This window comes from Mytilus trossulus, chromosome 3 (assembly GCF_036588685.1).
Source record: "Mytilus trossulus isolate FHL-02 chromosome 3, PNRI_Mtr1.1.1.hap1, whole genome shotgun sequence".
NCBI lineage: Eukaryota > Metazoa > Mollusca > Bivalvia > Mytilida > Mytilidae > Mytilus > Mytilus trossulus.
Genome location: NC_086375.1, coordinates 1,007,611 through 1,035,118, shown reverse-complemented (window position 1 = coordinate 1,035,118; position 27,508 = coordinate 1,007,611). Strand labels below are relative to the sequence as shown.

The 27,508-nt window shown below is 31.3% G+C and overlaps 2 protein-coding genes across 2 annotated transcripts in view; both read right to left on the bottom strand.

The window, feature by feature from the left end:
• The window catches only part of LOC134709955 (uncharacterized), a 103,197-nt gene extending 83,466 nt beyond the window's left edge, over positions 1–19,731 (bottom strand). Inside the window, exons 1-3 of the mRNA XM_063570080.1 lie at positions 19,606–19,731; positions 17,939–18,104; positions 16,568–16,674 (exon numbers count right to left, since the gene is read on the bottom strand). Coding sequence (XP_063426150.1) covers positions 16,568–16,674; positions 17,939–18,104; positions 19,606–19,691 — 359 coding nt within the window. The 5' untranslated portion in view covers positions 19,692–19,731. The remainder of the gene's footprint in view (positions 1–16,567; positions 16,675–17,938; positions 18,105–19,605) is intronic.
• A 1,190-nt stretch (positions 19,732–20,921) lies between these two features.
• LOC134709808 (tRNA (32-2'-O)-methyltransferase regulator THADA-like) overlaps positions 20,922–27,508 on the bottom strand; it is a 92,275-nt gene continuing 85,688 nt past the window's right edge. The window contains exons 20-27 of the mRNA XM_063569947.1: positions 27,074–27,216; positions 26,177–26,337; positions 24,704–24,813; positions 24,017–24,143; positions 23,459–23,572; positions 22,355–22,477; positions 21,586–21,683; positions 20,922–21,012 (exon numbers count right to left, since the gene is read on the bottom strand). Of these exons, the coding sequence (XP_063426017.1) occupies positions 20,922–21,012; positions 21,586–21,683; positions 22,355–22,477; positions 23,459–23,572; positions 24,017–24,143; positions 24,704–24,813; positions 26,177–26,337; positions 27,074–27,216 (967 nt within the window). The remainder of the gene's footprint in view (positions 21,013–21,585; positions 21,684–22,354; positions 22,478–23,458; positions 23,573–24,016; positions 24,144–24,703; positions 24,814–26,176; positions 26,338–27,073; positions 27,217–27,508) is intronic.

Below are 27,508 nucleotides of genomic sequence, written 5' to 3'. Positions count from 1 at the left end.
ATATTTTTGTGATTTTACTTTTTATCAACTTTCTGTGATGGATACTGATGGTAATCATGCCAAGTATGAATTTGGCAGATACAATGAACCTTTATTAACAAATCGAATAATATAACTACTACAAACTATGGGAATATTTTCATTATTGACAGGACAATGACAAATTGGAGAGGAAGAGTAGTTATAACTAAGAAAGGAAAAGTCAGTGATATCAATACTAGACATGCATATATATCAATTCTAAGTATCATCCATTTAAACCACATACAATATTTAAGAGATAACTGTATTGTATTTGAAGCTTTAAGGACGTCCATCGGTAGTTTTACTGTCGCAAATTTAGTTTACCTGGCGACGCAGAGCGGAGACAGGTAAACGGGTATTTGCGACAGTAAAACCACCGATGGACGTCCACAAAAGCTTCAAATACAATACAGTTATCTCTATTCTAATGCAAAACAAGTTCATAATTAATTCCAATCATTATTTCAGTGTAAAATCTTCATTAAAGAAAATTCCGCGAAAAGAAGTTATCTTGTTTGGTTCCTACACTAGGTGACGTCATAGGTATGCTTCCAGCGTCAAATATAAACACTGGGTGTTTTCTGGCTTCTGTGCCGCTTCAGAATGTAATAAGGTTTGATAAAAAGAAGATTTTTAGGTGCAACATGCAAGTTTTTTTGCTTATTATTGTAGAAATTTCATGTCAATACATTCTTCAATTCAAAATGTCGGCTTCCTTAATTACAGACAAGGAGATAGAGAATTTTACGCTTACTGTCATCCAATCAGAATCATTGATACAAAATAATTGCATTAGAATATTGCATAAGATATGTTTAGTAAGATTCTACATAAGAAAATGTCTGTACAAAGTCAGGAATATGACAGTTGTTATCCATTGATTTGATGTGTTTGAGCTTTTGATTAATTGCCATTTGATTAGGGACTTTCTATTTTGAATTTTCCTTAGTATTCAGGATTTTTGTGATTATACTTTTTGATGTGTTTGAACTTTTGATTTTGTCATTTGAATTGGGACTTTCCGAATTGAATTCTTCCTCTGAGTTCAGTATTGTTTCCATTTTACTTACCCTACACATTCTAGATGATATTTCATTTTACTGCAACGAAATGGAGAATGGAGTGATGGAACCATGTTCAATGACATTCAGTGTACCAGGAAAATTTTTCATTGGATGCTCTACACTATTGATAAGTGCGAACAATGCAAAGATATATGAAGTGGAAATATCCACAGAAGTTGAACATCACAATGTTTGATTAAATAGTGATAACACATTCTACTTGAAGTACAATAATGTATTTTACATACATTTCGATAAATGAAAAAAAAATTGTGTTATAAGATGTGGCACATTAAGACATTCATGAAAAAAACCCAACAATCCAAAGCGTTGTGAAGATCAAAATTTTATTACTTATTGGTTCAGCTCAAAACCATACTTGGTTCTATCCTGAAGTATCTAAATGGTTGAGCAAAACATCCCCAATAGTAGCAAGAGATATATAAGCGATTAGCATTGTACTTAAAATTAAAATGAACGGTACAAATTTTCTTGCACCAGATGCGCATTTCGACAATACTTGTCTCTTCAGTGATGCTCGTGGCCAAAATATTTGAAATCCAAAGCTTATAAAAAAGATGAAGAGCTATAATTCAAAAGGTCCAAAAAGTATAGCCAAATCCGTGAAAGGAATCAGAGCTTTGCACGAGAGAGATACATTCCTTAATTTAAAATAATTTCTAATATTTTGTAACAGCAAATCTTAATAACACAACAAATCCGTATTTAAAAGGTACATAGACGCACATACAGACAGACGAATGAACAGAATGTTCCTATTTACTTCAAAAACCTTGTCTGGGGATGGTATTACATTGTAGTATAGATAGGAAGATCTTAATTTTAGAAACTTTTGCAGTCTTTGCAAAACTGTTAGATAAAACTAAAAGTTAATTAAATATTTGGCTTACTTTGCCAGATTAAAAGTTTAGACTGAAAAGAAATAAGTTATAAAGTTATGTGGATCTCAACAATTATAAAAATCAAAGTATTGCCATTTTCCTATTGAAAAAAAAAACCCTCACAAAAACAAGTCACTTTTCTATATTTCCAAGTTTAAATTACTATGTCTTCTGTTCTAAAGTGAATTGTAAATTGATAGATATATTCATTTTGCCATTAAATTTTAAAGGTTTATAAAAAGAGAATTATTCTTTAGTAAACATGCACAATCATTAAATACGCAAATGATTTTTAAAACTTCTATCATGTAACTTCCCTGTACAAATTCATAGTATTTAAACTATTTGACACACAACAGATTAAAGTTCTACCTGTATATCTTACAAATAATTAAAAATGGCATTATCAAAGTCAATTCAGAAGGCACAAATTCCTCTACCTTGTGAATTATGCGAAGTTGAGACAAAAATTCAGTGGAAATGTATAGACGGTAATCTCTTACTGTGTGATAAATGTAAAAACAAAGTTCATTCAAAGTTTAAAAAGGCAAAAGAACACAAAATCATAACAATTAAAGAAGTAGGACTTCATGGAGATGATTCAGGACAGAACTTTAGTGACATTCAGTGTAAAGACAAACAGGACAAAAAAATCAAACTAAAAGCCAACAAAGAGTACACTACAAAATTATCTCTAGTTGAAAATATATTACAATGCAATGAGAATACTTTCTGGATACATTCCTCTTTTTATCCAGAAATTATACAGAAAGTAACATTACAACCAGACAGTTCTTTGAAAGTTCTACTAGAAGTAAAGGATTATGCTGCTTGTATATCACCGACTAGAAATGGTGATCTTCTTGTGTCTGATCAAACTTCAAATCTAAAGATTCTAAATGAAAACACAAAAAAACTGACAATTTTGAAATATGATTTTCAATCATACAAAGTAGATGCAATCCATATCAATAGAGAAAACCAACTGATAGTAGGAGCTATAAAGACATTACCATTAGACTACTCAGTCCCTGGTGGAGGTGTTGTCATGGTGATGGATATTGATGGAAACCATCAAGTAAAGTATGAATTTGACAAAAAAAATGAACCTTTATTAACAGATCCAATACATATAACCACAACAAAGAATGGGAACATTTTCATTATAGACATCACTGCAGAGGACGACAGAGGAAGAGTTGTTATCCTGGAGAAAGGAACAGTTGTTAATATCTATTCTGGGCATGCTGATATCAATTCTAAGAATCATCCTTTTAAACCAGACACAATAGTGGCTACACAAAATGACAATATTATTGTATCAGATATGTTGAATAACACACTACACATTCTGGATAATTGTGGTCATCTTCTATTCTACTGCAATACAATGGAGGCTGGAGTAATGGGACCATCTTCAATGGTTTTCATTGAACCAGGAAAACTTCTCATTGGATGCGCTACACCATTAATAAGTGAAAACAATGCAAAGATATATGAGGTGGAAACATCCAAAGATATCTAACTTTACTTAATATGATTTTGAACATGATTGATTAGTGATCACATATTAGTTGTACCAGAACTAACTGAAATCTTTTTGGTTACCTTTTAATAAATAATAAAACTTGATAAACAGAGCAATTGTAATAATTGTTAAAAAAAAATTAATTTAGTTTAAGATTTAATCCTTTAAAAGTAAACATAGTAATATACAACAAAATAAGCTACTGTAAACATTTATGAAATTGTATGTGATGATAGTAAGAATCTCATTGAATTCTAGAATCAATTTGACTATTCTTGCCAATGATCCTTCTTTCCTGAATTGTCATGCAATTTTTCTTTAGACTGGTCTTGTGGTTGTTCATTCCTGAATTGTCATGTGATTATTCTTGTGTCACTGGTCATGTAATTAGTTTACCATCACCTGTCATGTGACCATTCTTACATCACCTGTTTTATTTCCAACCATAGAGAAAGAACAGGAACAGTTGAATCAATATGAACACTGGTAGTTGTTTGATCAGTGATATGAACCCACCCATAGGTAGTTCTTGCATTTCAATTGTCTCTAATTTCACACTGTATTTTACAATGGTTTCATGGTTATCAAACAAGACCATAACAATCAAAACCAAGGAGTAAACAAAGACTAAAATAAAACCAAAGGACATTTACATCAACAGTTATAGATAATAAATAAGAAACAACACATACTCAACTAAAAACCACAAGTGAAATAAGGTGCTCTGGACGAAGGGTAGAAATAGAAAAAAATGAAATCACAAAAATACTGAAATTCAAGGAAAACTCAAAACGGAAAGTCCCTAATCAAATAAGAAAATGAAAAACTCAAATATGTCCGACTTGATTACAACTGTCATATTTCTGACTTGGTACAGACCTTTTTTTAAATAAAAAATGGTGGATTAAACCTGATTTTATAGCAAGTTATAAAATTACCAACAAAAGCTATAGAAGTTACCAATAAAAATAGACAACACATTGTGGTGTATAAGTCTATGATATATGTGAACACAATTCTTGCTGAGGGATCCCAATAATTGTTACATAAACCAATTACTAGTATGTTGGTTTGAATTGCTTTAACAAATTTTTAAATATGATGGAACTATTATCAATATCTTAGAAGTAAGAGCTTAGCCTAGTTATCAACAAGGTTCAAAACTTCGTTTTTTCTGAAATGCCTATTCTTAGTCAGGAATATGAGAGTTATTTTCCAATTATTTCTTTGTCTTATATAGCTGAACATTTCGTTGACCGTTATGGAATAACAGTTTTACAAATAATATCAGATATGTTTCTTACGTCGTAACTTTAATCCCCTTCTCTTTCATAAATGTGACCTACCGAAATTAGACTATTTACTGGATTTGTTATCACATAAGCAACACGAGGGGTGCCACATGTGGAGCCGGATCTGCTTATCCTTCCGGAGCACCTGAGGTCACCCATAGTTTTTGGTGGGGTTCGAGTTGTTTATTCTTTAGTTTTCTATGTTGTGTCATGTGTACTATTGTTTGTCTGTTTTTTTTTTTTCATTTTTAGCCATGGCGTTGTCAGTTTGTTTTAGATTTATGAGTTTGACTGTCCCTTTGGTATCTTTCGTTCCTCTTTGATTTCAAATTTATCGGAGTACTGTAAATTCAGAAATTATAGCGTGCAATTATTATTGCGACCTTCTCGTTTTAGACTTAAATGCAATTTTAATTTTTGGAAAAATCCTGTTAAATTCATATAAATTATTTCAAAATGCGAGTTTAAATTAATGCGTTTACAACTCAGTCGCATTTTTTGCAATAATAAAAACCTCACATTAATTTCTGAATTTACAGTATTACCCAAGAAAAAGTAAAATAAGTTATGGTGACTTAATATATATTCATGAACCATGCAAGGTAAAAGGACTGTCAATTTTTAGTGACAACTGTCCCGATGGCTTTGGAAAAGTCAGTAGACCATGACGTAAAGGGCAGGGTCAAACAATCCTCGTGAAAAAAGATATGACAATGTCTATACAATATCACTACTTGTTCCCCTAAAACTGACCAATCAACACACTCTAATATGTCAACTAAGAAAATGTTTCATAGTCAATAGACAATGACGTAAAGGGTAGGGTCAAACAATCCCCATGAAAAAGATGTGACAATGCTAACACAATTATACACTTCTATACCATTAGCCTATTAATAGTTGTTCAAATTAACACACTCTAATATGCTATCTAAGAAAATGTTTTATAGTCAAAAGACCATGAAAAAGCGGCAGCCCAAACTTAGTCATTTGGTTGTCATAGAGCACAAAATCTAATAATGCCTTTACAAATATAAAATTAGAAAATACTAATGACAAGAAATTTGAATAAAAATAAACACACCAAAACAAATCCATTTTTAAAATCAATACATGTAGTGTTTAAATTATAGCTTTGTTCATAAGGAATCGTAAATTGATCAATGAATTCATTTTACCTTTAAATATAGAGGCAGTTTATAATGTTTTGATTTTAAATGAATTCTATTGATAGACTTTGTTGTACAAATACATAGTGTAAAGGTCTACCTGTGTTTTACATATTATATACAGTATATATATATATATATATACAACTCGTCTAAACATCAACCCAACAATGTTAGATCTGTAAATTTGCTTTCGCAAATTTTTGGTTCTTCCCTCGCCGGGATTCGAACCCATGCTTCTGTGATATCGTGACACCAAATCGCCTGCACTGCTGCAGTGCAGGCGATTTGGTGTCACGATATCACAGAAGCATGGGTTCGAACACCTATGGCCACCGAAAGCTCTTTTTTTGAGAGCCCAGGTGGTCGTGTGGTCTAGCGGGACGGCTGCAGTGCAGGCGATTTGGTGTCACGATATCACAGAAGCATGGGTTCGAATACCTATGGCCACCGAAAGCTCTTTTTTTGAGAGCCCAGGTGGTCGTGTGGTCTAGCGGGACGGCTGCAGTGCAGGCGATTTGATGTCACGATATCACAGAAGCATGGGTTCGAATCCCGGCGAGGGAAGAACCAAAAATTTGCGAAAGCAAATTTACAGATCTAACATTGTTGGGTTGATGTTTAGACGAGTTGTATATACATTATGTACACAGCCATGTATCACCATCATTGATGGCGATCCGATGGATACATCTGTTGTAGGGTTGTCACTGACTCAGACGTACTTATGTATATATATATGGCAGTCAGCAGGGTTAAAGAACATCAGTTGTTCGACCTGTTAGTCAAATGCGTTTTGTTTAAATATACTTTTTCACTCTTTTGGTCTTTTGGAAAATGTTGTTTGTGCTGTTTTTAGACCCTTCTACAACGAAATTTGTTTGACATGCACACGTATAAAAATTGCGGTTTTTATCCAACGCAGTCATAGGTTTGAACGTAGTTTTCAATTTAGACTCGTATATATATATAAAAAATTGGCATTATCAAGGTCAATTCAGAAAGCACAAATTCCTCTACCTTGTGAATTAAGTGAAATTGAGATGAAAATTCAGTGGAAATGTACAGAATGTAATCAGCTGATGTGTGATAAATGTAAAATATATGGACACTATTCAGAACAAATATTGGACTTCAGTGACATGCACTGTCCAGACCATTCTGAACAAGTCTGCTGCTTGTTCTGTTATTCATGTAGTTGCCTAGTCTGTCCTACTGGGGTGACTGAAGTCCATAAAACGCATGAATTAGTAGAGATCGAAGACGCTTTTAGAATGAGGATGGAATTCCTAAAAAATCATGAAATATAAGCTAAAAAAACAGCATAAGGATTGGATAAGGAATAATGATGTATTAAAAGCACTGAAAGAAACAAACAACTTGAGATTCGAGCAAACCAAAAAAGATATCCTTAAACAGAAACAAATTTGGAAAGAAGCAGCTGATGAGTATGCCACTGAACTATGTGATGAAATTAATAAGCAATGGAGACTTACAGAGGATGCAATTAAAGCTGAAAGTAGCAAAGTAAAATATTTTGAACAACATCTAATTAACAAAATACAGCTGATAGAAGATATGAGTATTAGTATGGATGTGAAGAAAGTCTTTGGAGATACCAAATCAATTGACAATGTAACGGAGATGCCAAATCTTAATCTGAATGAGAGTCAACTGACAAGTTTTGTTCCAGGGGATATCAATCTGTCTTTATTTGGAACGATCGAAAATGAGATTAAAAAAGAAAAAAATAATTAGAATAGAAGCCATCAAAGAGTACACCACAGAATTAGCTATAGTTACTCAAATTGTACCTTGTTCTGAGAATAAATTGTGGATACATGAATCTAATCCAGATAGAATACAGAAAATATCTTTACAAAATTACGGTTCAATTAAAGTACTATTACAAATCAATGAGTATGCTCTTCGAACAGCACTGACAAGAAATGGCGATCTCCTCATTTCTGATCAAACCTCAAATTTGAAAATTCTAAAACAAAATGAAGATGACTTGAGAAATTCAATATACAACTTTACACCGTACAATACAACAGCAATTCATATTAATGGTGAAAACAAACTGATAGTAGGAGCTATAAAGAATTTATATAGAGACTACTCAGAACCAGGCGAAGTTGTTATGGTGGTGAATATGGATGCAAACTTTGAAGCCAAGTACAAACTGGAAAATAACAACGAACCTTTGTTTACAGATCCAAAAGATATCACTTCCACAAACAATGGGAACATTTTCATTGTGGACAAGATTGCAGCAGATTGGAAAGGAAGAGTAGTTATCCTGCAGAAAGGAATTGTGGGTAACATTTACACAGGGCATACAGATATAAACTCTAAGAATCATCCCTTTAAACCATGCTGTACAGCTACTACACCAAATGACAATGTTATTGTATCAGACATGTTTAATAACACCCTACATTTTCTGGACAATTCTGGACACCTCCTAGCCTACTGTAATACAGTAGAAGATGAAATCCTACTTCCATTTTCAATGCTTTGCAGCAAACCAGGAAAACTTTTTATTGACAGTTCAACATCAGAGATTGGGGAGCATAAAGCCAAAATTTATGAAGTTGATATGCCAAATCATTTGTAAACGGTTGAAAATTAATAACCTTCTTAATATTACTTAATCTGATGATTTGTTTAAGCTGATAATAAAAATATTGTGATGCTACCATTATAAATAGGAATTTACCTCAAAATAGTTTGAATGCACTGTTACACAAAATAATAAGAGTCAAACCGAAGATAGTCAAGTATGAATTTGAAAAGAACACATTTAACTCTTTATTTGATAACATCCTCAACAAAAGTAAGGGTAAAATGTTCATCACAGTTTAAATTACAACATATTACAAAGGAATATGCAGTGAAATGAGCAATACAAGTTTTGGAAAATTTGAATGATGTGTTTTTTCAAATATCAGTACTATTTATAGTGGGACCCTGTCAGTAACATTTACCAGTGCACAAAGCACTGCATATCTTAAATATAGATTCCTAGATTAAAGTAGAAAAAAGAAGATGTGGTATGATTGCCAATGAGACATCTACCCAAACAAAGACCAAAACGACACAAACATTACAGCACATTTCAGTCAGTATGTTGCTTATGGTAATATCTTTGGTTAGCTTGCTTGTTAGCTGAACCGTGAAGTCATTGTTAGGTAAGGTAAACTTCCCTCCTTTAATAGTAGACTAGCCCAACAGATAAAAAATCTATCTCTCTGTAGGACTAAGCTACTTTAAAAGGAGGGAAGTTTACCTTGCCTAACAATGACTTCACGGTTCAGCTAACAAGCAAGCTAACCAAAGATATAACAATTAGCTACATACTGACTGAAACGTGCTGTAACAACTAGAACCATATTTCAAGCTTCTCCTGTATTGGATAAACTCAGGGCAAATACTTCTCTTCTGTTATTGAACAACTTTGACAATTCTGATCATTTCTATATGATTGATAATAGTCATGTGATCTATTCTCAAAATGTAGAGAAAGTTCAACCAGTTATGTCTCCCGTATTTGTAGTTACTTGATCAGTGATATAAATATATTCAGGAAACAAATGCCTTTGAATTCTACCTAACTTCACATTTAGTTTCAAATAGGTTCATGTTGATATCTTTTTGGGTTTCCCTAGTGTTTTTTTGCACGAATTAGATATGAGGGTTATTTCACAATACAAAAGCAAACTACAGACCTTTAAAAATTGCATACAATGGTCAAAGATTGTCTCTTTTTTGTAAAAAAAAACAACCCAACATTTAAGATATACTAGTTAGTGAACATGGTAAAAAACAAAGATAACAAATATTCTGAGAGTATCGTATGGCAATACCTAGTCCACTACAGGTTAAAGATTCATTTTACTGGAACAAAAGGATAACTTTATCTATAACTTGTCATGGTACAAACTATATACTTATCATCAAATCAATATCCACAAGCATGATGAAAAAAAGTGAAGGAATACTGATCAATTCAGTAAATTTTCTAAGTCTAAGGACCATAACTCTGCAGTTATAAAATAGATAAGATATCTAATAGAATATATAAGATAAAACGTATAAGATATCTAATAAAATATATAAGATATCTAATAAAATATATAAGATATTTAATAAAATATATAAGATATTTAATAAAATATATAAGATATTTAATAAAATATATAAGATATTTAATAAAATATATAAGATATTTTATAAAGTATAGTAGATATCTTATAAAGTATATAAGATATCTTATAAAGTATGTAAGATATCGTATAAAGTATACAAAATATCTTTTAAATTATATGGGATGTTATATGAACAGTAGATTACATATATTCGAAGTTATTATAAGGTTAAAAGTCTATATATATAAGAAAATGTTGTATGATTGCCAATGAGACAACTCCCTACAAGAGACCAAATGACACAGAAATAGCTATATACATGCGTTATTGGTCATGTGAGTCCACAATAAGCCAAAGGGTCACTTTTTTTGGGAAGACAATTGAAAAAATTACAGATTAAACTCAAACAAGTACTTTGAACTATAATGGTTTATTTTCAAAAATTGTGACTTGATGGAGAGTTGTCTCATTAGCATTCATACCACGTCTTCTTCTACTGATCATTATATTTAAATAGCTTATACACACAAAGAGCCTTTAGTTATAATTAATTTTAAGTCTTATTTAAAAAAAAATCACGTCTTATTTAAAAAAAAATCACGACAAAATAATCTTCCTTCATGAAATTTTATGCAACTGCCATAAATATGTTGACTTTATGTATGTGTAATACAGGATAAAATGATTTTACCCCAAACTTAATCATGTAAACCAATATAATATCAAATAAAAAAATATGAAAATTATACTTGAACCCATTAATAAACACTATTGAACCCACATTTTTCTTCATAAGAGAATGCCTATATGACAGTCGTTATATATTCGTTTGATGGGTGGTAACTTTTGATTTTGCCATTTGATTTCTGACTTTCTGTTTAGAATTTTCATTTGAGTTTACTATTTTTGTTATTTTACTTTTGACCAACAGCTGGACAGGTTAATATATAAAAGTTATATAAATATTCCTATATTGCTATTTAAAATTATTTCATTACTGAAGTCAATTCATTTTATACATTATACTGTTTACATATGTGTATGTATATCATAACTTCACTTCAATTCTTACAGTGTTAAATATTTTTTTGAAAAGGACTATGTTTCCATAAGTAGTATACATGTTCAATAAAGTGAAACTGAAATCACAGTTTTTAAATGTTATGAAAATATTCTTTAAAGGATGTAATTACTTGGAGTTCAAGTTTAAAGAACTTAAATTACCAATTTTAAAATATGATTTAAATATTCAATATGACATTTTTATTATATGAACAAACATTAAACTTTTCTGTTTATACATGTAAAATAATCAATAAAAGTCAAATATACCTGTATTTTGATTACAAAGTGAGGGATTATCTTCTAAAATGGCATCCTCAAAGTCAATTAACAAACGACAGTTTCCATCACTATGTGAATTATGTAAATTAGAGACAAAAATTAAATGGAAATGTACAAACTGTGACCTCTTAATGTGTGATCAATGCAAAGACAAAGTGCATCCTAAATTAAAAAAATCCATGGAACATAAAGTTATACCTATTGAGAAAATCAGAACACCAGAGTCAACTCATGATGTGAAAACTGCAAGTAGTTTTAGGATAAAAGCCGTCCAAGAATATACAACTGAGCTATCTGTTGTAGTTGCTATCTTACAATGTTCTGAAAACACTTTCTGGATACATGATTTTAGTTCTGAGAAATCTATACAAAAGATATCATTACAAAATGAAGGTAGAATCAAAGTTCTCATAAACTTCAAGGAATATGCTTTTCGAACTGCATTGATGGGAAATGGTGATCTTCTAATTTCAAATGAAACGTCCAACCTCAAGATTCTGAAAATGAATGCGACTAAACTTACAACATCAGTATATAACTTGAATCCATACATTGCACTATCACTTCATTGTAGTTCTGATAAGAAAGTCATCGTTGGAGGAATAAAGAAATTACCAATAGACTATTCGGTTTCTGGTGGAGGGGTTGTCATAGTAATGGATTTGGAGGGTAATCATGAAGTTGTTTACGAATTTGATAAAAACAAGAAACCTCTGTTCACGAACCCAGCTGGTATAGTTACAAGTAAAGGTAATATTCTGATTATAGATCAAATTACCAGTGATTTCAAAGGACAAGTGATAACACTAGAGAAGGGAGTTGTCAGTCAGATCTATACAGGACACAATGACGTGAACTGTAAGAACCATCCATTCAAACCAGAACAAATAGCCACTACACAACTGGACAATGTTATCATATCAGACATGTACAATAACACGATACATGTTCTGGACAATTCTGGTCATCTTTTGTTTTATTGTAACACAATGGAGGCTGGTGTAATGGGGCCAGCTTCACTGACTTGCATTAAACAAGGAAAACTTCTCATAGGATGCTCTATACCAAAACTAAGTGCCAAAAATCCCAATGCTAAAATATATGAGGTTGATATACCCAAATATATTTAACTTTACTAGTGAATTAAGTTAACAATCCATTTACATTGGAAATCAATAATGGCTCTTGATAAGTTTAAGTGAACGGATTACTTATATAGTGAACAAATATATATAGAGACTCAAGATTTCATTTAAAGTCCTCAAATTGAAATCCAATGAATGAATTGCATGACTATATTTACTTGTGAGATACTTGTAATGTAAGAATAAACCATTGGTGCAGTAAATACTGGGAACAAATATTATTTAGTAATTAACTGTATAATGTACTTGAACTTTTAAAAGTATGAATCTTAGATTTGGTAGATGAATATTGTGTTGGAAGTAGATATATCTAAAATAATAGTTTAAAATTTGGGATCACTGTTAAATATTCTACCAAAGGTCTAAATGTACATCAATTAGACTTACACTCACACCACATCTTCCTATATCTATTAAAATATTTCAAATGACTGTTGTTGTTGACAAATAGAATGTGTTAGACAACAAAAAGGTTAAAAAATAAAACAGAAGATTGAATCTGTGGTTGGTGGTTCAGATGTATCAGATATGTGTAAACAGCATTTTTCAAACTCATAATATTTGCTTAAAAGCAAATTCACACAACAGCAGATTGATTTTAAATTTATTTCAAACTATAAAAAGAATATGAGAACATGTATCAAACACTTGAACTCTGATTTTGACATGAAGAAAAAAAATGTAATTTTATATCGAATATAAAGGGTCATTTTTTCTTACGGGTACCAATTAAATATATCTCAGTTGTAGCTACAACAAAACAGTCATTTAAATGTCAATTTGAATGCAATAAAATACTTATCAAATTGTGCAATGAACCCTTTTTCCTATTTTAATGAAACGAAAATCTATAAATTTAAAAACATGTTTACTTTAAAACAGTAAAATCTTATCATCATAAAAATTGTCCATCTTAAGAGGATAAAGAGGTCTATTTATTACATTTATAGGAGGAAAGTCAAGTAAATCATTCAGTGATTGAAACGCCAATCCCTAAAGTAGGGTTTTTCTCATTTACAACTGAAATTTGGGTCTACTGTGGATTCATTATTATTCGTTGGATATCAATTTTCATGGTTTTCGTGGGTACAGTTGAACCAAGAATTAAAATGTTCAACGAATTACACATTTTCTATAGGATATGTATGCAGTGATTACTAAAACCACGAAATCAAATATCCATGAATATGCAAGTTTTCCTCAATCCATGAAAATTGATACCCACAAAAATAAATGAATCCACAGTATGTCTAAGATTTGCCTTGCTTTTTATACCCCACCTAGAGGCATTATGTTTTCCAGTCTGTGCGTCTGTAATCTGTCTGTATCTGACTGTCCTGCTCAGGTTAAAGTTTTTGGTTAAGGTACTTTTTTGATGAAGTTGAAGTCCAATCACTATGAAACTTAGTAAACATGTTCCCTATGTTATGATCTTTCTAATTTTGATGCCAATTGTCTACTGTGGAATAATGTGTTATTAATTTTTCATTGATCGAGAAAAACACATTTTCTTGGATATTTGCTTTTTTGCATTTTGCAAAATTCTACATACAAACCTTAAGAAAAGTTTTACTTCATTGAGCATTTCAATTGTTATATCCATAAAGTTCATCAAAATTAGTATTCAACAACTATTAATATATATATCCTTGTCTAATATGCCTTTTTCTAATGGTTAACTGTTGATCAATATCATCATACATAAAGTCTATGTATGATTGCAAATCAGACAATTATCCAACAGACTAATGATAGTGAAATAAATACAATGTTTTGATACTTTTCAAAGAGATTCATGTTTAGTAGGCTGCTAATAAAATTTGTGCGAAATAAAAAGTTGGGACTTCGAAAAATAAAGGACATCACAAAGCTATCATGTCACTTAATCTAACTCTTCTGGATAATATGAACTCCTGTCAGCTGTAGTGATAATATCATGTGTTTAAAAGAGTAAAGAAAGGCTGCTTTGACATCAGATATGAGTAAAAATCAGCTTCAGAAGTAAAGCATATATGGACTATGCGGTATGAGCTTTGCTCATTGTTGAAGGCCGTACGGTTACCTATAGTTGTTAATGTTTGTTTCATTTTGGTCTTTTGTGGATAGTTGTCTCATTGGCAATCATACCACATCTTATTTTTTATATGGAAGCATGTTTATCTTTATGTGTATCAATCTCCACTGAGTTTGCCATTAATAAGGCAATATATGGCATGATATTTCAAAATATAAGTTTTCACAGTACTTGTTTGTCAATTACTGGTAACGCAATCTTTTAATTGAAGTAAAATTAAAAATCCAAGGTCTATATGTCTGAAGGACGTAAAATGGTATAAAATAGATTTAAAACAAGGTAAATACCCAATCGATAGAAAATTTTAGAACATTCACAATTGAATCCCTTTAGTCTGTTCAGATGGCACAGATTCCTGTTAGCTGTCAATTATGTGAAACAGATACCAAAATAGAATGGAAATGTCAAAAATTCTGATTTGTTAAGTGTGGAAGATGTAAAATCCGAATCCATCTTAAGATCAAGGAAACAAAGGATCACAGAGTTATTAATATTATGGAATTTGCATAACTTCATGTGTTTGAAATTTTTGATAAATTCCATGTTTATTCTGTATTGAGCAGCGCATAACACTTTCCACACAATGTATTTTGTATAGATACTGTCGTGCGCAACACAATACATTCTATTAAAAATGTGCTATCTTCTTTGTAATAGAAAGTGTTGCGCACCGCACAGCACATTTTAATAAAGAATAAACATGGAATTCATTAAAAATTTCAAGAACAAGAAATAATGCAAATTCCATAATTGAAAATAATTCCAAGTTCAAATAAAAGCCTTTTACATAAAGTTTACATTATTAAAAATACATTCACAACTTTGTTATATGGGATGATAACTCAGACAATTTAGTTGTAAAAGAAAACATAATAAAGTTTTTGAATCAGTCACATGGGAGTCATCACATAGGATACTCAAGCATGTACATAAGTAAAGTATTTCAATAAAGTTTTATTCAACGTACATGAATATCACAGGATTGTCTAAGTACAACAAACCTTTTGACCATAATCATCAATGATTAGTTTTCTTCCATTACATGTTTCAAGTTCACCTCATTTCTTTAGCGTAATCAACAATGGACAAAAACACCTTCAAGCAGTTGTGAATAATCAAACCAAGCAATATTCCCGATCATGAGCCCAAAAAGGTTTTATACCATAGCAGTAGACAATGTACACAAAGGGGTGTCTATGATGAAATGAGTTTATGACGAATGGTTTCTTCAAGTGCTAGAAACACTTTATAGAGATCATAAATATATAAGCATGACAAGTTTCATCCCTATGCTCACAGGGATTTCAAAGTCTGACAGATGGAATACTGTAAATTCAGAAATTATTGCGAGGTTTTTATTATTGCGAATAATGCGACAGAGTTGTAAACGCAATAATTAAAACTCGCATTTTGTAATATTTTAACTGAATAAAGCATGATTTTTCCCAAAATTATAAAAATTAAAATCGCATTTAAGTTGAAATTGACAAAATCGCAACAATAAATGCACGCAATAATTTCTGAATTTACAGTAATTGATACTTGTACATATTCACTTCTATGGAAATGTTAAACAAAGTATTTTACCATGAAATTCATTTTTCAGTTTTCTACCTTTCTCACAATCAATTTTCCGGTTAATAATCCTGCTGTGTTTCATCATCTAACTCCAATTGGTTGTAAAACAAGAGAGCAAAATTACATTTGAATAGACCAACAAAATGACAGTAGGTCAAGCTGATTAAACTTAAGGACCTAATAAACTTCTACTCAAATTATCATAAAACAAAAAGTCAGACTGATCCCAAAAGTATCCTGTACTCCTAGTGTTAGGAGTTATCAATTTTAAACAAAGAAATATAAGTTCGTTTTACCTTGACACTAGCCAAGTTCTCTTCAACCATTCCTCAACTAAAATCTGCTGTGATTGTTGTCTGATGTTACTCTCCAAAGATGGCAATATCTCTACTACACTATGGATCTGGAATGAAGCAAAAAAGATATGCAACAATCTTAGATAAATTAGGGAGTCACAAAGATAAAAATTTGCTTGAACTTTTTTGAACATTAAACTTCTTTTCTATGATTTAATTTGTATCCAATAAAGGTATGACTGTAATATTTTCTTCTATCTATGAAGAAATAACATCAAATAAGTGGTGCACACTGAATAACTTGCGTAACAGGTTATTTATTCCCCCTTTTTTTTACATAGATAAGGCCGTTAGTTTTCTCGTTTCAATTGTTTTACATCGTCTTATCAGGGCTTTTTATAGCTGACTATGAGGTATGGGGTTTGCTCATTGTTGAAGGCCTACGTTGAGCTATAGTTGTTAATGTTTGTGTCATTTTGGTCTTTTGAGGATAGCTGTCTCATTGGCAATCATACCACATCTTCTTTTTTATATTTAAAGTATGCACCACATTTTTTATGTTATTTTGAATAGTCAGAAAAAATATTACAGTCATGCCTTATAATTTATTCTTAATTCCATTATTGACTGATCAGTATTCTCAGTGAGCTCATTATCAATAGATATCTATGCAAGCAAGGTCACACTGCAGGTCATATAAAAAACTTAATTCTGTTTAATGAACCATAAAATGAGGGCAAGATCTGATGAATTCTGTCACATGAAGAAGTTCAACTGATTTGATAGGAAGCAAATTATTATGATTGTGAAAATGGTTCAATGCTATCTGAATTTAAAATCAAATATAAGCCTGCATGAGTCTGACAGCTACCTGTGTCTCTGTGGTATTCATTGGTTGCTTGCTGTGTGTTGTATTTATTTTCATTCGTCGCTTCATAAAAAATCTTTATGCTACTTTTTTCTTTTTATGTTTTGTATTTGCACCTTTTATAGGTTTTTTTTAAATTTTGGTGTTACTCATTTTTAAAGGTGGTAGAAAACCTAGAGCTGCTTACGCCTATTAAATTTATCTAGTTGTCTCTTTAGATTGGCAATCATATCCTATCTTTTTTTTATTAAAACACCACATATATCAGAAGTTTGTTTCACAGAAAAACTTACAACTACTATTGAATAGCTTATTGTTCATGACTTTAGATAAATCTTAGTAGAATGTTTTTCTGTGAAACAAACTCCAGAAATATATGTGGTGTTTAATAAAGAAGATAGGATATGATTGCCAATCTAATCAGACAACAAGATAAATTCAATATCCTTAAAATCAGATTTAGTACAACTTGAAATTGACAAAATTTAATTCCATTTATCTACCTGTAATAAAACTCCATGGACCTGACTATAGTGGACCTGGTCTCTATTGACAGGAAGTCTATGAACTAGGTCAGTTAGTACATTGACAACATTACTGCCTATAACCAGAGGTTGTAAAGCTTTAGCTGACATCTGTCTCGTCTTCAGGACTGCACTACTGCTACATCTAAATAATACAGGAAAATATTGCTCTGACATCTGAAAACCTCAAAGAAACTTTGACCAAATACCCAAACAAATCACTTAAAGTATAATACCACCAAATCAAGGTACCTCACATCAGGTTGTATACGAAAATAGGTTGAAAAAAAAAAATTCCTTGAATTTGACAGTTTTAAGTAATTAATCCTACATTTGATTGCAGTTAAACATTTCTGTCATAAACATCCTTGGTATTTCAAAGCACCATTATTTTTTTATTTGGGGTTTCTATAGAATATTTTGTAAACTTGAGGTTACATGGTTACTAAATCTTGTACACCTGTTAAATAAGGGGAGAAGTTTGATTGGTAAACTTCCAGTGATGGTTTTTATCTTATATGCAATGACATGTCATGTGAATTTTTTTCTATAGAACTGGACTGAATAAAACTTCACTCATGCCAAGTACTTCTTAATACACCTTATCGCTATTCCCGGCTGACCCTGCCGCTTGAACTTTTGACGCATACAACAATCACTTTTTCATTGTGGCGTCAGCTATTTTGTTTTATGACGTCATAATTTTACGGGAACCTGTGTGATATCCAGTAATGGCGGACAAATAGCGATAAGGTGTATTTGAAACAAAGATAAATTCTGCACCATATTTTGAAAAGTGCAAATATAACAGACTAATTTGGGAAAATCAATGGTGTCATATGACATATGGCAGTCTTAACTATGAAAATGATTAAAAGACAAAAAGTTTGAAGTATGACTGTAAATATTTACTTTAGAAGTGTATCAAGTATACCAATTATACATAAGCTCATGTGAAATATAGATGATAATGAAGTACACATATTATGATAGCAGATACACATCATAATTTTATTAATGTCGTCTGAACTTATTTTTCAATATTTTGCAGGACCAGCTCAACATTTTGAATAGCTATCTGACAATTGTAACAGTCAGTATAGTCGCATGATGTCTTTACTTATTTGTTGTTGATTTTTTGTCTCCTTGATATACATTCCACTCCTAATATATTTTAGTTAATTATTTAATTGGGTTGTTATCTAGTTGATGTTAACCCCACATCTCCAAAAATTAGGAGAGCGGAACAAAACTTTAACTTAATTTGTAACTCATCATGGTTAACTCACATACCAACAAACATCCCAATATCTGAAGGCCTTTAGCAAAAAGTCTGTATAACTGTGATTTTCAAAAATTTATCAAAGTCCAAAGCCAGTTATTTCAGCAAAAATTAGCAGGGGGGAACGAAACTTAAACTTGATCTGTAACTCATCATAATTAACTCACATACCTGTAGGCTTTAAGAAAAATACTCCATATAATGTTTTTTTGTGGAATGACAGAAATACAGAATGATGGACAAGGGTAAAACTATATGGCACATACAACTTTGTTGTGGAGCCATAAAAATATATCTTATCAACAATACCAGCAATAGTTAATGTAAGGACAAAGAAGATATCTACATTTTTGTTTGTACCTACCTTAATATGTAAGGAATGAAGGCTGAGAGATTCAAACTGGTATCTGTTCCCTCCAGTGGAGATGGAAACAGTCTAGCTAGCACCATCAGAAGTGGATAGAGAGAAGGATGCAAGTGAACTGTACCATGTCCTCTGAATAAGATACAGAAGCAATCTAATCAAATTCTAAAGATGTTCTTGTTAGTAGTTAAACTTTAATAAACATTTTTCTGATATCCCACTTAGGTTTCTTTTAAACTGAGTGTTACTGTGCATATTGCTGCATGTTCGATCTTTCTACATTGGCTAGAAATATACAGGGAAGGTTGAGATCTCAAAAAACATTTTTAATCAGTCTCATTTTCGTGCCGGTCCGAAGTCAGGAGCATCTGGCCTTTGTTAGTCTTATATGATTTTAAATTTTTAGTTTCTTTTACCTTTTTTAGAGTTCAGTATGACATCCATTTTCTCTGGACAATTACACATTTTTGTTCAGGGGCCAGTTAAAGAATGTCTAATGGGTGATGGATTTTTTTACTGTATTAAAGACCCATTGGTGGCCATTGGTTGTTTTCCGCTCTTTGGTCAGGTTGTTATCTCTATGACACATTTTCCATTTCCATTCTCAATTCTATTCACCATGATATTTTCAAATTCAAAGCTTCTTGCTTTATCTATTATTTGTGCAAAGAATGTATCACAAAAGATTCATCTACTGCAATTTTTTAATTCAGAAATTTTTGTGTGCATTTATTATTCTAATTTTCTCATTTTCGACTAAAATGTGATTTTATTTTGTGATATTCAGAAAGCTCCTGTTTGATTCATATAAAAATCTCAAAATGTGAGTTTTAATTATTGCGATGATAACACTGTTACATTTTCACAAAAATTTCTGATTTACATCAAATCACTCTACATTTGTGAGGCTTCAGCAAATAGTTTAAAAACTTCGATTTTTTTGAACAGACTAAGGATTTTCTTATCCCAGTAATAGATTACCTTAGCCCTTTTTGGCACAACTTTTTGGAATTTTGGATCCTCAATGCTCTTCAACTTTGTATTTGTTTGGTTAATTTATAACTATTTTGATATGAGCGTCACTGATGAGTTTTATGTAGACGAAACGCGTGTCTGGGTTACTAAATCATAATCCTGGTACCTTTGATAACTATTAAAATATATCCAGGATAATTGTTGAAAGTTACTGATGATAGAACAGCTCACCCTACATTCAGTGAGTCATTTGCCATTAGCAAAAAACAAAATTATACAGTACACTATACTCAGTGGTGGATCTAGGTGAAAAACATCAAGACTACAGTAAAAATAATTACTCACTCCACATTCTGTGTGGCTTCAGCTAACAGATCTAGGATAAAATTGTACAGTCCTGGATACTTGTGGAAAAAGGCTTTTCCAGTTTGACTATAAAGAAAATTTAAATATGTAAATTAAAGTCATTTATATGAACTGTAAATATTCAAAACAACATTTGCATGGTCTCTTTACCATGTGTTCACAGTTGTTTATCTTTATTTGTATGTCTGGTTTTTTGAATGACAGGTGTTAGTGCTTGGTGTGGTCTGTTGTATTGTCTTATAAAATTTGATTTCCTCATATTCTTCTTGTATAATCATACACAGTGTCTTTTTCAATACAAAATGTATCCTATATTAAAATTGTGGTAAAAAAAAAGGTTGGTTCCTAATCTTTTCTTCAACTGCAAGCCATTTTAGTTTTGTTTCTCTATCTAATCAACTATTTTTTGCACATATATAGAGATATTTTTGTAGTCAGTTTCAAGTACCAAATACACAAAATAACTTGGTAGTGCTCTTGAAACTTGTGTCTTGACCAATCAGGACATCAAAACCAAACCCTTCCCATAAAGCAATGCAACAGAGAATATTTGCCTGCAGTGTTATATATCTTTCAGTTTGATATAAACAAACTATAAAGAAATTAAAAAATACCTACAATGTTTATTTTTATCCTTACCAGTTTTTCTTTGACATGCTACTTTCATCTTTACTTCGTTTCACACCAAAAACTCTTGTCATCAAAGCACTAAACAACAGCGTAGATGAATTGCAGATCTGAAAATTGACAATTCATGTTTATTATTTAAAATTATATCCATTTTTCTATTGTAGTGTTAGAAGATTTTTTGATATGTTTCATACCTACCAATTATCACTATTGGCGGGGGATTTTCCCCATGGAGGCTCCCAAATTGAAATTTTGAAAGAGCAATTTTGTCCACAATTTTAAACAAAACAATTAGTTTTACAATGACTTTAGACTTTTGAAAGTATGGAAAAGTAAAAAAAACAACTTTAAAATGTATTTGAAGGACCCCTTGAGTTTTTTTTAGGACTATGACAGCCATCTTGCATGCAAATTGTTTTCTGAAAAGTTGGCAGGTATGATGTTTCTCTCCACATTTGAATTATTACAATCTGTATACCACTGTTTATAATATTGTGCTTTATAAATTGGCTTTCAATATTTATCAATTTTATCAAGCTGTCAATTTTTTGTAAGAGCATATCTAATGAATGTTAATTCAGAAAACTGTTTCTGACAGCAGACCAAGTTTATAATGTGTCATTGTCATTTTATGATATTAAAATGCTAATCAAAATGGACGCTATGAAAGTTTATGTCTAGGAATATAAAGTGAATACAAAATATAGCGCATAGAAAAGTTACTTATTCTTTTATCCTTCAAAAACATGATAGTTAATTTTATAGTAAGCATACTTACTCCCCAAAATTTAGACTTGAAGCCAAGAATAGCTGCCTGCAATCCACCGGATATAAAGGGTGTTACATCTTCTCCCAACCTTGTGTCTCTGTACATTGCTCTTAGTATATTCAATGAATGAACCTAGATAAAACAAATCATCAAATACTATAAATCTATAATGTTTTGGACATTTGACTAAAATAAACATGAAGTCAGTAAAACTTGTTAAACCCCATCATATTTTGTGCATGTATAAAAAAAAAATGGCTACCTGGGACATGTGTTGTTTATTTTCTTATGAAAGTCTGTTTTTTTAAATGAGTCATGAGCTTGCATTTGATATGGAAGCTGTACATTTTTTTTTTTATTTATTCCTTATTTTGTATTAGTTAGTGTTTATAATTTTATAATTTTAAAAATATTTCCACATGTAATTATCCATTATAATTTTTTCATAAGATAAATTTGATGCCATTTTTAGTTAGATGTCGTAAAATTATGACCTAATGAGCAAATAAACAGTTGAAAATACTGAAATACCTGTGGTGTGTACTCATTTTCAATAATCTGGGAAGAAATTACGTTGATATGGTATGGGTTTTTCTCGTTGTTACGTTGCCTATCAATTACTGATATTGTACTTTGGTAGATAATTGTCTGATTGATAATCATGCCACATCTTCTTCTTTTCATATTAAAATATTTTTTTTGGCGAATAGTCAAATGACCACTGGCTGTTATCAAACTTTTAAATTAAAATACATCTCTAGGATTGTTAATGATAACAGTTTAATTAACAGTGTGTTTGACACCAAAGCTGTCAAGTGAAGCCATGCACTTAATGGGTCACTTAATTTGACAGTTTACATAGCTAGATGAACTTCCTGTTCATGGAAGAATTACGAATTTGCCGGTATTTCAAAGGAATATTACTTATGAAATCAATCTCAAGGCTTAGAAATACGGGTGAAATCGGGTCATTTTCGGAATTCCCGGGTTATTTCAATGACCCGGCGGGTGACCCAGGTGATCCCTCAAAATTGTGAAAATCTCGGGTCACACCAGCAGAATACGGGTCAGTTGACAGGTATGTGTTAATCAGTGTTTAGACATGTGACGTACCTTAGATTCTGACAAGTCATGTGATTCCTCTGTCAATGCTAATTTAAGTAAATCAGTCATAGCTTGTTTGAAGCACTGCCTTCCTGTGGTCAATGGTTCTGTGGTCACTAAAGCCTGTCAATAGATTAAGTAAATGTAACACTGATCAACAATATAGCAGATTAATCACATTGGTCACTTTTAGTATTTGATGAAAAAATTTAATTACACAAATTCAAAAATTGTCTTTATTGCACACCCAAACTTTTGAAATCACTAATGAGTAAAGGGTATGCAATTATTTTTTCAAACATCACAATTTTAACAATGGTAAAAAAACATTAAATGACGAAGAAATATTTCATTATCTTTCTGGATTTTTTTTTAAAACAAAATAGCAAAAGTGAAAAGAGTAGGCAGAAAATCAATTAATTATATATATATATATAATTAGTTACCATAACAGCAAATAGAATAAAGTATTGAAACTGAAGCATGAACACAGAATAAATAACTTTTCATAAATTACAAAGCAATAAATCATGTGACCAACCAAAATTATATTATTTCAACACTAACTTGTACATAAAATGGAACTCCAGCACTCCTCCTCGTAGCACATAGTTTAGAGCTGACAGATTGGATTTCACCCATCAGGTGTGACAGCCATAGCTTTGGACGCTTGTACAGGTCTGGTATGGTACTTCTGAAAAGCATTTAAAATACTGTACACAAAAGGTTGACACAGATTTCAGTCAGAAGCCTGTAATTCGGTGCTTGTTGTTTTTTGCTGTGCTACATACTTGGTTTTCTTTCAATATAGCTGAAAAATGTGGCATGGGATTTGCTCATTGTTGAAGACTGTACAGTGACTTTTATTTGTTAATTTTTGTGTCATTTGTCTCTTGTGAAGAGTTGTCTAATATTGGCAATCATACCAAATCTTCTTTTTTGTATGTCAATAGTTGACTGGAATTCCTATTATCATTGTGACACAAATAACATCTTTCATCAAATTATGTATGATTAGGATAACAATGAAAAATATGAATACTTTGATTTGAAATAAACTACATTTTTAACAGAATATTTAAGATTGGATGATTTCAAAATTTACAGATCTATTTCACAGGAAATTATTTCTGTAATTATCAAAATTATCTGAAAACCATAAAGTGATTTAAGAAATATTTTGTTCATGTTACCAACACAATTTGACCAAAAATAACATTTTGAAATAGAATTGTAAACAAAAATTGAACTAACCTCCATAACATATCACACATTTTAACAAATCCAGCGTAGGCTAATTCAAAGGCTCCTCTATGGATCGATTCTAGAAGTTGAGTCTTGAAATAGCTTCCAATTTCATCTATCTTTTAAAATACAAAAATATAGTTAATTGAAAAAGTTATTACAGCATCAAAATGATTAATTATCATGGTAACTTATTCTGATTATAACAGTCCATTTCATATAAGCTAGCAATCATGATGTATAATGACAGCAGCAAGCAATATGGCAAAAAATAAACCCTGAAAATAAAAAAAAACAATGTGTTGCAAAAACAGCAATTATGTGAAAAAGTAGGCGCATTTCTTTTCAAAGGCTGATTCACCTCTTTTACATAGAACCTGCAATAATAATAATTTAAAGTTGCCTAATATTTGGGCCCTAGTATAATGATTTTTTTGTATAGACCACTATCTTTGATGAAGGTAAATTTACAGCTAGAAAAATTGATGGCAGATTTCACCAAGCCAACATTTTCCTGGTTTCCAGGGTCTTTTATTGATATATTATTACACACAAACCCAATAAATCAAAGTCCTTATAAAGATGCACTTCTTATAACCTATTCTCATTTAAGCAGAGCCGTATAACATTAAAGTGTATAACCTGAACTGGTATGTCAGCAGTCTCAGTACATTAAAAGGTCTATGATATATCATATATATTATGGTGTTGACAAAAGAAATCTGATAAAATTATGACAAAATAACAAAAACTTCAAAGATGCAATCTTTTATTGTTGTCCAGAATTCTCTATAGTAATTCCCTATAAACAGTAAGGCCGTAGCTTTTTTATTTTTAGTTTACGAACCCTCCTACTCTAATTTTTGCCAAATAGGAAAAAAAATAAAATTAAAAATGTTGATTTTTATTTTTTTTTCTCCTCCGACCCAGTGTTTTTCATGCAAAAAAAAAATAATTTTAGTTCATAACTGCATGAAAGAATCTAAATTTATGCTCTTGGTGATTTAGTAAGTTGTTGCACATTGATTTTCAATTCAAACCTTGTCAAGAAAAAAAAATAGTTGTTACACTAGTAGAAAATCTCCTGGTGAAATAAATTTTTTTGATGTTGATATTGACGGTTGGTATTAAAAAAAAAATCGGCAGCAGCAGTTTTTTTTGTGTTTTTTTTTCGTCCTCCTACCCATTGGTTTTGTCAAAAAAATTCGTAAAACTAAAAATATAATAACTATGGCCTAAGCTATGAAATACCATCTAGTATCTAGAAATTATAGCATCACATCCTTAAGGCTCAACACTATCTAAAAGAAAATACCTTCAGATAGCACCACATTCTAGAAATATAGCATCGCATTACCATAACTCTAAAAGGTCCTTGGGAGAAAATGCTGTTCTTCATCCTGTCTACTTCCTCCTTCATTTTTCCATTAGTACTTAACAGATTTTTTGTCACAAACCCTCTTACACAATAAGTTTAAATACCTGTTTACATGTCATTAGACCATCAGAGTCCTGGTCCCCTGTATTCTTTACTGGTACATTAGTACACAACAGACCAAGTAGTAAGGATACCTCCTTTATACTTCTCCAGCAGCAGACAGTTAAATATTCTGGCATCAGACCCTCTGTTGTTTGTGTGATATCTGTAACAGAATCATAAACAAAATAATTTTTATAATATGATTTTGATTTTGAGTCTGAAATTAAATCTTGACAGATATGAAAATATATAAAAATAATAAGCTGTGGATGAATATTTCTAGTGTTTCACACAGTCACCCCTACCGATTCCGACATGACAACAATTTTGATGCATATAGTTAAAAGAAAGACTAACCGAATTATAATTGCAAAGAAAAAGTATCCACAGTAAATTTAACAATCAGGAAATCTGAATAAAATTTAATTTAATTTAATTTAAACATATTTATTTATAGTGGATTGGGAAACAAGTTTTGCAACTTATATTAATCCCTTTCCACTTTGCGGGTGCGAGTGCTGCCTTGTAGCGGCATTAGCCTGCTCTTTTTCGAAATCTACAAGGGTGTCTTTAACGTGCAAGAGATATGGCTCTCTCTTAACAGGGGTCAGCCATTTATCGTCCCCTTCCGACAGACTATCATCGTTTCCTCGAGACCATACTTGCAAATGGTGTCAAGGGTGAGCCGAAAATTGAGTTCCTGAAATTTTCATCCCAGACGGGAATCGAACCAGCAACCTTTGTGTTAGAAGTCCTATGCACTAACCACTACACCACGGCTCACTGAATAAAATGATACAAATCAATATTTTTTAAGGTCATATGTTATTCTGTTGACTTCTATATTTTTTTGTTTTGTAAATTCTATGGTCAGGAGCAAAGTTTTTCAAGTTACGTACTGCCCATAACTTCTACAGGAATGTTGCCCTCTGGTGATGAATTCTGTACAACAGGGGAGACAATCTGTGATATCTGTAGACAACCATTGATTAGTTCTGCTACAATTTTTTTCCAAAATGGAATATCTGATGTCAGTATTGACCTACAAATACAAGGTTGTAAAAATGCAGAAATAGAAGATTCAACCCCTTTTACTAATTTTTTGTACATAAAATAAGATTTTTTTTAAAAAGACAATGCAAATGAATTAATCTTACTAATATTATAGAACTGTTCATACAGCTATTTTTTTATTTGTAAAATGTAAACATTAATGTTTCTGTCCTTTTCATGGAATCAATAGAAATCAGTTTACAAAAATTCCAGGCATAGATTACCTTAGCCATATTCGGCACAGCTTTTTGGAGAATTTCAGGTACTCAAAGCTCTTCAAT